Source organism: Emydura macquarii, unplaced genomic scaffold (genome assembly GCF_026122565.2).
Source record: "Emydura macquarii macquarii isolate MOO-44397 ecotype Brisbane River unplaced genomic scaffold, CSIRO-AGI_Emac_v2 contig_691, whole genome shotgun sequence".
Classification (NCBI taxonomy): Eukaryota; Metazoa; Chordata; order Testudines; family Chelidae; genus Emydura; species Emydura macquarii.
Window position 1 is genome coordinate 3,034,312 of NW_027130828.1, and position 12,273 is coordinate 3,046,584.

Sequence of the window (12,273 nt, forward strand, 5' to 3'; positions counted from 1 at the left end):
TAAATTCTAAGGCCAGAAGAGACCATTATGAGGATCTAATCTGACCTGTTGTATAACACAGGCCATAGAACTTCCTCAAAATAATTCCTGGAGCATATCTTTTAGAAAAACTTCTAATGTTGATTTAAAAATTGTCAGTAATGGAGATTTCACCACAACTCTTGGTAAATCGTTCTCATGATCAATTAGTCTCATTGTTAATAATTTATGGCTTATTTCCAGTCTGAATTTGTCTAGCTTCAACTTCCAACCATAGAATTATTATATCTTTCTCTACTAGACTGAAGAGCCCATTATTAAATATTTGTTCCCCGTGTGGGTACATATAGACTATAATCAACTTACCTCTTAACCTCTTTGTTAAGATAAATAGATTGACCTTCTTGAGTCTAACATTATAAGGCATGGTTTCTAATTCTTTAGAACCCACTCTTTAGAACCCACTCTTTAGAACCCACTCTTCTTTGAACCCACTACAATTTATCATTCTCCTTCTTGAATTGTGGACACCAGAACTGGAGGCAGTAGTCCGATAGCAGTCACATCAGAGCCAAATACAGATAAAACAACCTTTCTATTCCTACTCAGGTTTTCCCTGTTTATGCATCCCAGGATTGCATTAGCTGCCATGGGAGCTCATGTTCAACCGATTATCCACCATCACCCCCAAATCTTCTTTTAGAGTCACTGTATCTCAGGATAGAGATACCTGTAAGTAAGCCCTACATTTTGTGTTCCTAGACGTATACATTTACATTAAGCTGTATTAAAATGCATATTGTTTGCTTGTGCCCAGTTTACCAACTGATCCAGATTGCTCTGAATCAATGACCTGGTCTCTTTATTATTTACTACTTCCCCAATTTTTGTGTCATCTGCAAACTTTCTCAGTGCTGATTTTGTTTTCTTCCATGTCATTGATAAAAATGTTAAATAGTATAGTGCCAAGAACTGATCTGTGCGGACCCCACTGGAGATATGACCTGCTCAATGATGATTTCTCATTTACAGTTACATTTTCATTAGCCAGTTTTTAATCCATTTAATGTGTGCCATGTTAATTTTATATTGTTAGTTTTTTAATCAAAATGTAGTGTGGTACCAAGTCAAGCACTTTACAGAAGTCTAAATATATGATGTCAGCACTACTACTTTTATCAACAATCTTGTAATCTCATCAAAAAAAGATGTTAATTTGATAGGATCTATTTTCCTTAAACCCATGTTGATTTGCATTAGTTACATTACCCTTCTTTAGTTCTTTATAAATCGAGTCCTGTATCAGCTATTCCATTATCTTGCCTGGGATCAATGTCTGGCTGACAGGCCTATAATTACCTGGGACATCCCATTTACGCTTTTTAAAAATTGGCACAACATTAGCTTTCTTCCAGTCTTCTGGAACTTTCCCAGGGCTCCAAGACTTATTGAAAATCAACATTAATAGTCCAGCGAGCTCCTCATCCAGCTTTTTTAAAACTCTTGGATGCAAGTTATCTGGACCTGCTGATTTAAAAATGCCTAACTCTAGTAGCTTCTGTTCAACATCCTTCAGAGTTACTAATGGAATGGAGAGTGTTATCACCATGAGATGATGCATCATCTCTTTTTTCCCCCAAATACACAACAGAAATATTTATTGAACACCTCTATCTTGTTTGCATTATTATTGATAATTCGAACATTTCTGTTTAGTAATGGACCAATATCATTGCCAGAATTCTTTTTGTTCCATATATATTTATAAAGCCTCTTCTTATTGTCCTTAACTCTCCTGGCTATAGATTTCTCCTTGTGTCCCTTTGCTTCCTTTATCAGTTTTCTACAATTTCTAACTTCTGATTCATATTAATTACTATCAACTTCCCCTTTCTTCCATTTTTTATAATTTGTGAAGTTTGTTACTTCATTTCCCCTCTAAACCAGGTCGATTTTTTTTAAACCAGCGCTGCCTTCTTTCTTTGTTGTGGGATTGAGGCATTTTTGGCATCTAGTAAGATATTCTTAAATGATTTCAAATTATCATTCACATTTTTTTGATTAAATTCTTCCTCCCAGCTGATTTGTCTCATAATAGTTTTCAGCTTGTAATACTGGCCCTATTAAAGCATCAAGTATATACATTAATGGTCTGGACTATATTCTGCTTGCACATAATAAATGTGATCAAGTCATGATCACTTACCTAAGCCGCCATAAATTTTTAGTTCTGTGATCTGTTCCTCTTTATCTGTTAGGACAAGGTCTGATATAGAATTCCCCCATGTTCGCTACAGCATTTTTTGAGTTAGACACTTGTCATCTCTTAGCTTATCAACATCAGCTGAGGCCTTAAGTCCCTGTTTTTTAAGGAATATGTTGGCCATTTTCCTTCTCCCTCTCTACAAAAGGACCTTTGCACCCCAGGGAAATAGAAACTGGTCCTTATTTATAGCTTATCAACATCAGCTGAGGCCTTAAGATGCTCCTTGCTTCCTCAGCTGTAAGGAGCAGAGCAGGGAAGAATCCTTGCTTTCCCCTAATCTAAGGGAACCCTGGACATTAGAGATGTGTTCAGATATTTTTCAGTTTGAATTCTGGACACAGTTGTCTCTTGCTTGTTTGCTCCAACCTCCCCTTCCTTTACAGTCTCTTCATTTCCAGCTTCTGTCTCCTTGCCCTCAAAACTACTCATCTTTGCCTCATTACTTCTCCTCCTCCTGTCACTCAGGATCATGCCCTCGTTATGTTAGGTGATGTGCAAATAATGGAAAGGCAGTCATATCCAGAGAGCCTGTATTCTAACTAGAGATAGAGGGAGGTAAAATGATCAGTAACCATTGGCATATGGCTTGTGAATTTAAAAACGATTGTTTAAATACACACATTTAAAAACTACAGATGATGCATGTTCCCAAATTGGTCTTTGCACGCTACTGAAATGCAGATAAAGTGCCCATTCACCAAGCATTATCTAAATCAAAGTTTGATTTAAAAAATTGTGCTCCATGATGCTTACATTTATTATTACCTATGCTTTCTCTACAAACTTGTCTTCTAATAGTTTAATAAAAAAGCTCCTCCCTTCGTTAGATGAGGACTGCTTCCTCCCTTTTCTATTTCTCATACACCCTTGGCTCTCAAACTTTTTAAAATTAAGCATATAATCCTCGTTCAAAACATAGTATTAAATCACTGTGGTAACATTACACCCAAGCTTTACAGATAAAACATAACACCAATAAGAATGGAGTTTGTGATAGCTCCCTGATAGTTCTGTGGGGTTTATAGGAAATGTTGGTTCTCTTAGCATTGAATATAGGGAGTAGGATAGCAGTACTTATGCTACTTATTTCTCAGGCTGTTGAATAACTTTTTAATTTGTCTTTGTTCACCTTTGAATTTGGAGAAGTAGAGTTTGTGTCTGTCTTGATGCTTCATTTTATCATCCCTTCAGAATTTTTCCTTTCTCCTTTTGAATCCACTGAGAAGTTTTTCCTTTTTAAATTGGATAGTAGAATTTATTGTCCTATAGTCTAAGCCTCTTTCTTTTTTGAAAGTCCATCTAATTTCTGGTTTTCATTGGGCACTGTGTGAGTGTATGAGATCACATACACACTCATTGATGGCATTGTAGATAGCTCTGTAGATTTCAGAATAGACTTTTACAGGAGGATATTTGGTTTGTGACTATATCTGTTGAGTGAGCCTGAATTTAGCAGTAGTTTTCCTTTTACTCCCCTTTGATCAAGATGGACTTAACATACTTCATCGCCGCATGTACAAGTTAGCATTCAGTTGTCAATGTTTACAGTATGCTTTAGGACTGGAGTGTAATTTAAACAGTAAATATTTTATAGTTAGATTTGAACACAACTACAACTAATTCTTACTAACACTAGTTCTCAAATGAATCCCTAATCTGAATTAAATAAAGCCTCCAATTAATAAATATATTGGTCCCGGTTTCAACACTGTATTACTCCAGTTTTATTTTAAGCAATGGAATTACACCAATACAAAACTGGGGTGACATGATGGTGAATCAGACCTGCTGTCTGTTAATTTAGGATTTTTATATCACCTACCAGCATGGTATCTAAGCATTTCTGTATTTGTTGAGATTTGGACAGAAATGTGGTAATGTCTAAAGAAACCAAATATCTCCCTTAAATGAAATATTTCATGCATTTCACTTTGGAACTATGCCTTTAAAAAAAAAAAAAGGGTACTATGTTATATATGTAATATAAAGAGAGCTGTTATTTTTTTAGAAATGTGCTATAGACCTCAAACCACTAGTGGTGAGATCCTTCGCAATTTATAGTGTTATGAAATAATACATTTGCATCCTCTCTCTATCTTTTTGGTGCATTGCTTTTTTCTGTATTCTAATACAATGAAAAGCTATGTTTTGCAAGTATGAGTGGATATTCCTACAGTGGTGCTTTCCACTCTGGCATGGCAGGGAGCCATCATCTTTAAACAGCGTTGGTACATTGTTTGCAACCTTTTAGAAGAGGCAAATAAGCACTTTACAGTGGGGTGGAATAGGATTATAATATTGAAAATCAGATACCAACTATATAATAATCACTGTAGGGGTTTTAAAGTAGTTTTTTAACTGTAGTGGTGCACTAGCATCAGTTCAGGGTCTGCTTAGCCACTGTACCAGCTGTGGAGGCATATTTAAAGATTTTCATGTTTTGAGGCAGACAATCAGAAAAAGAGGCTGACTTTGTTGCAGAAGTTTTATTTACCTTTATCTTACTGTGGTGCTGTTAGTTTCCCAGTTTAGCCAATACTGCCTTGCATTGGAAATTGCCTGGCTGCATAGACAAATGGGGGAAATCATCTGTGAGGCCTCCATAAGCCATACACTTAAGAGGGGGAGTGTTGTGGTCATTCACAGCCTATTTGGAAAATAGACAAAAACAAATTTAGTCCATTGATATACTATACAAAGCCAGAATGTCACCAAATACCACTCTGCATTTAAAGTAAAACAATCTCTTGAATTAAGCATGATATAGAAATGTTTTGCACTGTCAGTGGATGTGTGTTTAGTTGTCGCTGTGTGTATTGAATCTAATCAGTGGCCATATCAGTCTTTATTTTAAAGACATAGGAAATTCTTCCAATGCTGTTCCCCATCTCCAAAAACCCCAAAAGATGGATTCAAATTTGCATTTGTAAAGGACGTAAATGCTCAAAGTTAATTTCCAAAGAAGTTCTGCAGAAAGAGGAAATGAGGTTCAATGACTTCGTCTGATTAGATATTTCTAACATTGAATAAGCTGAAATTAATTTTTCCCTTTGTTCTCTTTATTTCTAGCCTTACAGTTAGCCAAGTTGGCCAGAACTTTACATTTGTGCTCACAGACATTGACAGCAAACAGAGATTTGGATTCTGTCGCTTATCTTTTGGGGCCAAAAGTTGCTTCTGTATCTTAAGGTAAGTCTGACTGTGGTCTGGCTATTGGCTAGCTCTGGGAAACAATGTTGGCCTTTGTTTTGGTATACTGCAATTATATTTTCCAGCTGTTTAGAATTATTTCCCTATCTGGTCCTCAGAAAGTCATTGCACTTCTGGAGAAATGGTGCAAAATATTCTTGCACTTTGGGTTCCTCTGTTGATAATTATATTTATTTGTAGTCAGTGTTCTTAAGTTAACAATGTGGAAAAAAATTAACATCTCTATGCAGTCATTTGACACAACATAGCGTGATGGCAAGTGTTATCTTTAGCTGTCACAATTGATCCTGTTAAGACATTTCATGGATGTTTGTATATGCAAGTTTTATTAATAAAGCATCTGTTAGTAACTCAAAGAATATCTTGCTGATGCTGTACATATCCTAAGGGTCTGTGGTTATGACCCTTACTCTCATCTGTTGATGGACGTGTGAATGCAATCTAGCCTGCTTATAAATACTAGTATTGGGAGTCAGAAACAATGTGTTTCACATAGACAGCAGAGGCAATGACTGAGAGGGCTGGAAATGTATCAAAATAGTTCTTCAGGCCAGTATGCTCTGGGGCAACCTTTGTTTAGTTTTCTGTTTCCTTTTGCCACTAAGAAAGTGATGAAAATCAGATTTCAGATCTACCGTTTGCCAGGCTCCTGCTGAGAACCTCCTGTTGGGGAAGTAAAGCTATGCACACTGTTCCTGTCAGCCTCTGTTACCTAGGTGTAGCAGTGGCCTGCCTCCTGTCTCTTTCTATTAACAGAGAGAGGCTCATGGAGAAGCAGAGAGAGCCAGGGGAAGTGATGCTTGATAAAGCCCAGGTAAAGACTGTACTGATCTAACCCTAAGAAACAAAAAGCCAGGTGATTGGAGCCCTAGTTGTTGCTTGTCAATCCAGGAAAAAAGGGGGGTGATCCTCCATCACCATCATTCCACCCTATTTCACAGTGACTCTTTGTGGTGCATTGCAATAACAGAAACTATTGTCATTGACTAAGTTCCCCAGCATTGTATGCTGGCAGTACTACAGTGGGACCCCCCTGCATATTCATTGCTTAAAAAAAAAAAAAAAAAGAGCAAACTGTCCTTACAAAGGAGCCTTTCAGGAAGAAATGTACGGAGAACAGCAGATACGGGGCTAAATTTTGCCTTTGGTTGCATATAATCCCATTGAAGTATATGTGGTTGCATGAGTGCCTGGAAGCAGAATTTGGACTAATGTGAATAGCTTAGGAATCTTCCTTCTATTTATATGTAGTACATAAAGAACTGGAATAGTCAAAAGATAGAGAAAGACCACAAAATGCGTATGTTCTCATTTTTCTTTAGCACTATGCACACTGTGGCTAATAAGACAGAACTTGCCTAAGGAGTCTGAGATGGCTGGAGAAGAAAGTCACTGCTTGGTTTCCCTAAGTGAGGCACTGGGCAGGAGGGCGGGGGTAATCATATTACTCCCCATTGCATATCTGGCCAAGTGACTTGAAGACTTCATTCCCTCATAGTTCAAAGGTCTGCTAGAGCAACTGGAGGGCAACACTAATCCAACTATGTGGAGTATATATTGGAGACAGGGAAGTGTTTGTAGAGGCATTTTCTGAAGCCATTATCCTAAAGAATTGAGATACAGATATGCTTTTTTGTGGTAACTCCCTGGTTACTTCAGGTAACCTTTGTTGTTTAATGAAAAATGAAAGGAGGAAACAGACAAAAATATCTGGATGAGTGTGAAGTCTCTCTCTCTCTCTCCTGGACAAGGGCTTTTTGCTACCTGCTCTCTAGGGTTCAGTGAATGCTTTGAGAAGAGGCAGAGGGGAAGGAAAAGATTACAGCCTGTTGCCTCATGCTTCCACTCACAGAAAAAGATGCTGAAGAGTTAAGAGCAGAGGATGAACTGGGCCAATGGGCCTCATTTCTGTTATCCCTTCATCCTGAGGATTTTAAACATACTTTTATTTAGCATAACTGCTGAGAAAAATTTAAGGTAGCAATTATCTAAAACAATTTAAGTTTACTGTTTAAGTTCAGAAGATTCTGAGGAACTGTATAAAGCTGCTCTGCCCCAGTTCAGTGCCTTTTTTCCCAAGACCACAAAGCATGTTGCTAACATTGAACCTTCCAATGTCCTTTGCAAATTACGTCTGCCTGCTAGGAAAGTCTGTACTTTCTGTCTCTTTGTTTGTTTTTTTGCTACAAATCCCCATAGTCTTCAGCATGTTTTGCCCTACCCCTTCTGGGATAAGTGTGTAGCAACTTCATCTCCCCAGAGTGATTCTGTGCAGGACATCAAATATCAGCTAAGTAATCTTCTCAGACAAGTCACTCCCTCATCAGCAAACTTTCAGCCTCGACAAGCTCAGATGGTTGGAATCTTGGAGTTGCACTCCTCCTTGTGCTCTGCCATGTGATGGAATGTTATGATGCTTCTCCACCAGTCAGTAACACTTTCAATGATAAACGTGAATTAATGACTTAATGATAAACCAGTTACACTAATCTGGAAGTCGAGGAAGGAATCAGAATGAGGTCAGAATGTCACCTTAGAATGGCTTCCCTATGCTTTCATTTGCAATTTTCTCCCTGCAAGAGGATTGTGATGTTCATTAAAATATGACTACTGACTGAATACAGTGAGCATTCATTGTTTTAATAAGAGCCTGAGTTGTAATATAGGATAGGGCTCCTTCTCGCTTCACAGGAGGGAGCGGGTTTTTAAATGGTAGGTATTGTATATTGAACACCTACACAGGGGTGTGTGGTTTTTAATTATTTTCATCTCTAGCTACTTAATAGCTCTTTAAAATGAAAACTTAATTACATCAAAGGGCTCACTGGCATCAGTCATATATGTTGTTTTAGAAGAAGAGCTATCAGTTTACATAATGGTTATTGTTTTGATCTATTGCTAGCATAATGTATACCAGCACATTAATCAGAAGCATTGCTATCAATGGGAAGAAGTTTTCATTTTGGAGAATGACTCTCTTGTCTGTTTTAGGCAGCACTAGCTGGAAATTTGTTGTCAACATGGATACAGTTTTTAGCCTTTTGTTACAATAAACATTAATTTGACAAATTTACTTTTGTTAATTTGTACACACTTTGTGAATTTGTCCTGCTTCTGACAAATAAAGGGACTATGTCCATGACTGTTACATAGTTGTGACTTTTTAATTCTCTCACTTGTAAGTTTAACCTTTAGCTTAAATTTCATGCCCTGCTCACTTTCCTCCTTTATTTAAGACACATTGATTTTCTCTCTCTCCCCTGAACTCCATCTCGTTTTCCTTCCACCATTTTTTGAACCAATCTTCAGACTAATGTTTGTTTAATTTTTTTACACCAGGATTATTGGTGATTTTTTTTTAGCGCAGCCCTGGGATAGTATTAACTTTTTCACTGAAGACTGCAGAGGGCATACAATAGCGTAAAACCTGGTTCATGTCACTCATGCAACCCGTGTGTTGGGTTTTTTAAGGTTCTGAACAGTGAAATGGTGGACTTTTAAAATCCACAATAAAAATACTGCTGGATTGTAACAGCTTCAGGTTAGGTCAGAGTTTGGACCTAACTACTCAGCATCAGTTCTTTATAAATTTGAAGTACAGATTTTGATTAATACCCATTTGGCATTTTTAAGGGGGAAATAAGTTTTGATAATTAAGGGCCAAATCCTGGGTCCTCAATTTTTCTTTAGTGTTTCATAAGGAAGAACTCCACTGATTTCAATGTCAGTTTTCCTTGATAAAGGACTGAGTAAAAGCTAATTAAGAACCTCAGGATTTGGCCCCAAATCATAAAATAAATAAATTTACTGAGGATGTGCAGTTAACAAGTTGAGTAACTTTTGTTTTCATTAGTTCTCTGTTGACATGAATCAGACTTCACATCACCAGGACTATCTCGTGGAAGTGTTGCTTACAAAACCATTTCAGTGTAAATCACAATTTCTGTGAAAACTCTCTGCTTCCTTGTTTTTTATGAGAAGACAGAGAGATTGGTCATTCTGAATGAGGAGATATTGATCATAAAGAAATAGGAAAATGGTTGCTTGACTTCTTTCCTTTATCTCAGCTTTTTTTTAATTGGGAATGTCCTGTCCAGATTTGTTCTGGGGTTAGTTAATGGGGTTTGTTTCAGTATCCTTGTGGTCCTCCTCCACCCTGTTTTTTGGAGGTCTACCTGTCTTGTTTTTCTGTGCTATTGATCTTTCGACCAGGAGTTGTAGAGACTGGAAAGTGTGAAAAGTCTTCAGACTTTGTTCTTTATTGCTGCTTCCTGTCAATTGCAGTTGCACTGAGAGAGGAGGTAAACATCTACTGGTGAAAACTCAGTGGTAGAAATAATATCCTATCAAACTCTTGGCTTGGATGGAATCATGTAACAAGAAGGATATTGGAGAGAACCCAACTTCAGGAAGCCCAGAGAAGTCTGTGTGTGTATTTGGAACCCTAGTGAAGGAGAACCAAGCCAGAGGTGCCCTCTGTGATGAAGACAAATAATTTGAATTCTCTGTAGTATGTTTTACCCTCATTTGCTATCTTTACTTCCTAATAGTCCAGTGCACCCACCAATTTTCTTGCAGTCTTCCCACTTCACTAAAGTAGGATGTCCATTTTTGGAAGGATTCCTCTTTGGCTCAAGTAACCTTTTGAACCTTGCCATTTAATCATATTGCCTTATTTCTTCCCTTTCTGCTTCCAATTTTGTTTAGGGTGTACATACTTCCTCTGACTCTGCCATGGTACCTTTAAATAGCTTCATTTCCTCACTTTTTATGTTGTCTTTTTAACTAGCTTTTAAAAAAAGTTTAATAACAATCCTACTTCTAGTGCAGACTCTCCCACAGGCTGTTGAATTTAATTATAAAGTGTTCTTAGGAAGAAACAGTCAGTTGCACACAAACAAAATGGGAAATGATTTCCTAGGAAGGCGTACTGCAGAAAGAGATCTGGGGTTCATAGTGGATCACAAGCTAAATATGAGTCAATGGTATAACTCTGTTGCAAAAAAAGCAAACCTCATTCTGGGATGTATTCGCAGGAGTCTTGTAAGCAAGACACAAGAAGTAATTCTTCTGCTCTACTCCGTGCTGATTAGGCCTGGAGTATTGTGTTCAGTTCTGGGCACCACATTTCAGGAAAGATGTGGACAAATGGGAGGAAGTCCAGAGAAGAGCAACAAAAATGATTAAAGGTCTAGAAAACATGACCTGTGAGGGAAGATTGAAAAAATTGGGTTTGTTTAGTCTGGAGACCAGAACACTGAGGAGGGACATGATAGCAGTTTTCAAGTACATAAAAGGTTGTTACAAGGAGGAGGGAGAAAAATTGTTCCCTTAACTTCCGAGGATAGAACAAGAAGGAATGGGCTTAAATTGCAGCAAGGGAGGTTTAGGTTGTACATTAGGAAAAACTTCCTAACTATCAGGGTAGTTAAGCACTGGAATAAATTACCTAGGGGGTTGTGGAATTTCCATCATTGGAGATTTTTAAGAGCAGGCTAGACAAACACGTGTCAGTGATGGTCTAGATAATACTTAGTCCTGCCGTACGTTCATGGAACTGGAGTAGATGGTCTCTCGAGGTCCCTTCCAGTCCTATGTTTCCATGATATTATGGTCACTGTTGCTTAATGGCTGAACTATAACTAATATTTCAACCAACTCCTGTGTAATACTTAGGACCAAGTCAAAGGTCTCCTTTTGTGTGATCTAGAACTTCCTATTTCAAGAAGCAGTTATTCAAGCATCAAAATTGAGTATCTGATCCTTGCGCAGTTGTGGATAGTCATCCATTATTACTATTTTATGACTTAATTGTCAACTTGATCCCCCTCCACTGTGCATTTAATAACCTTTTCCTGGTCGGGAAGCTGGCATTGTAGCCTACTAGTATATTTGTAATATCTTAACTTGAGATTTGGGACCATGGCATAATATGCATTCTACCTATAGTCATCAGTATGCCCCAAAAGAAAGACTGGGATAAGTGTGTCATTGATGCTAAGTATGATAATGTGGATTTCCTGAAGTCTAAGAATTTCTTTTGATCTCCCAATAGAAAGAATGATTTCTCACCTTGAGACAGTTGAGAGTCTAAAAATAAGCATTTGAACAATGCAGTTGTTTTTGGCATTTTAGATTGGTCTTCAGCTATAACTTCATCTTCCTACTTTACCTGTTTGGGTGTGACTTATAAACATACAGCAAATTTCATAGCAATCATTTGCAAAGCACCAAAAGATTGATAGATTTCAAGTCCAGAAGGGACCATTATGATAATCCAGGCTGATCATCTGTATAATATAGGCCATAGAACTTCCTCAAAATAATACCTAGAGAATATCTTTCAGACAAAAACACCCAATCTTGATGTGAAAATTGCCAATAATGGAGAATTCACCATGACCTATGGTAAATTGTTCCAGTGATTAGTTACCCTCACTGTTAAAAAATGTACACCTTATTTCCAGTCTGAATTTGTCCAGCTTTAACTTCCAGCCATTGAATTGTTATACCTTTCTCTGCCAGATTGCAAAGCTCATTTAAATATTTGTTCCCCATGTGTAGGTACTTGTAGACTGTAATCAACTCACGCCTTAACCTTCTCTTTTTTAATCTAACCAGCTCAAACTCCTTGAGTCTATAAGGCATGGTTTCTAATCTTTTAATCATTCTTGTGCTTCTTCTTTGAAACACCTCCAATCTGTCAACATCCTTCTTGAATTGTGTACCCCACAACTGGGCACAGTATTCCAGCAGCGGTCATACCTTTGCGAAATACAGAGGTAAAATAACCTCTCTACTCTTATTTGAGATTCCTC

At 37.6% G+C, this 12,273-nt stretch overlaps 1 protein-coding gene across 5 annotated transcripts in view; it reads left to right on the plus strand.

The window, feature by feature from the left end:
- The window catches only part of DENND1A (DENN domain containing 1A), a 339,130-nt gene that overhangs the window by 97,921 nt on the left and 228,936 nt on the right, over positions 1-12,273 (plus strand). For all 5 annotated transcript variants that reach the window (XM_067541721.1, XM_067541722.1, XM_067541718.1 and 2 more), the window contains one exon: positions 5,315-5,434. In XM_067541721.1, coding sequence (XP_067397822.1) covers positions 5,315-5,434 — 120 coding nt within the window. The remainder of the gene's footprint in view (positions 1-5,314; positions 5,435-12,273) is intronic.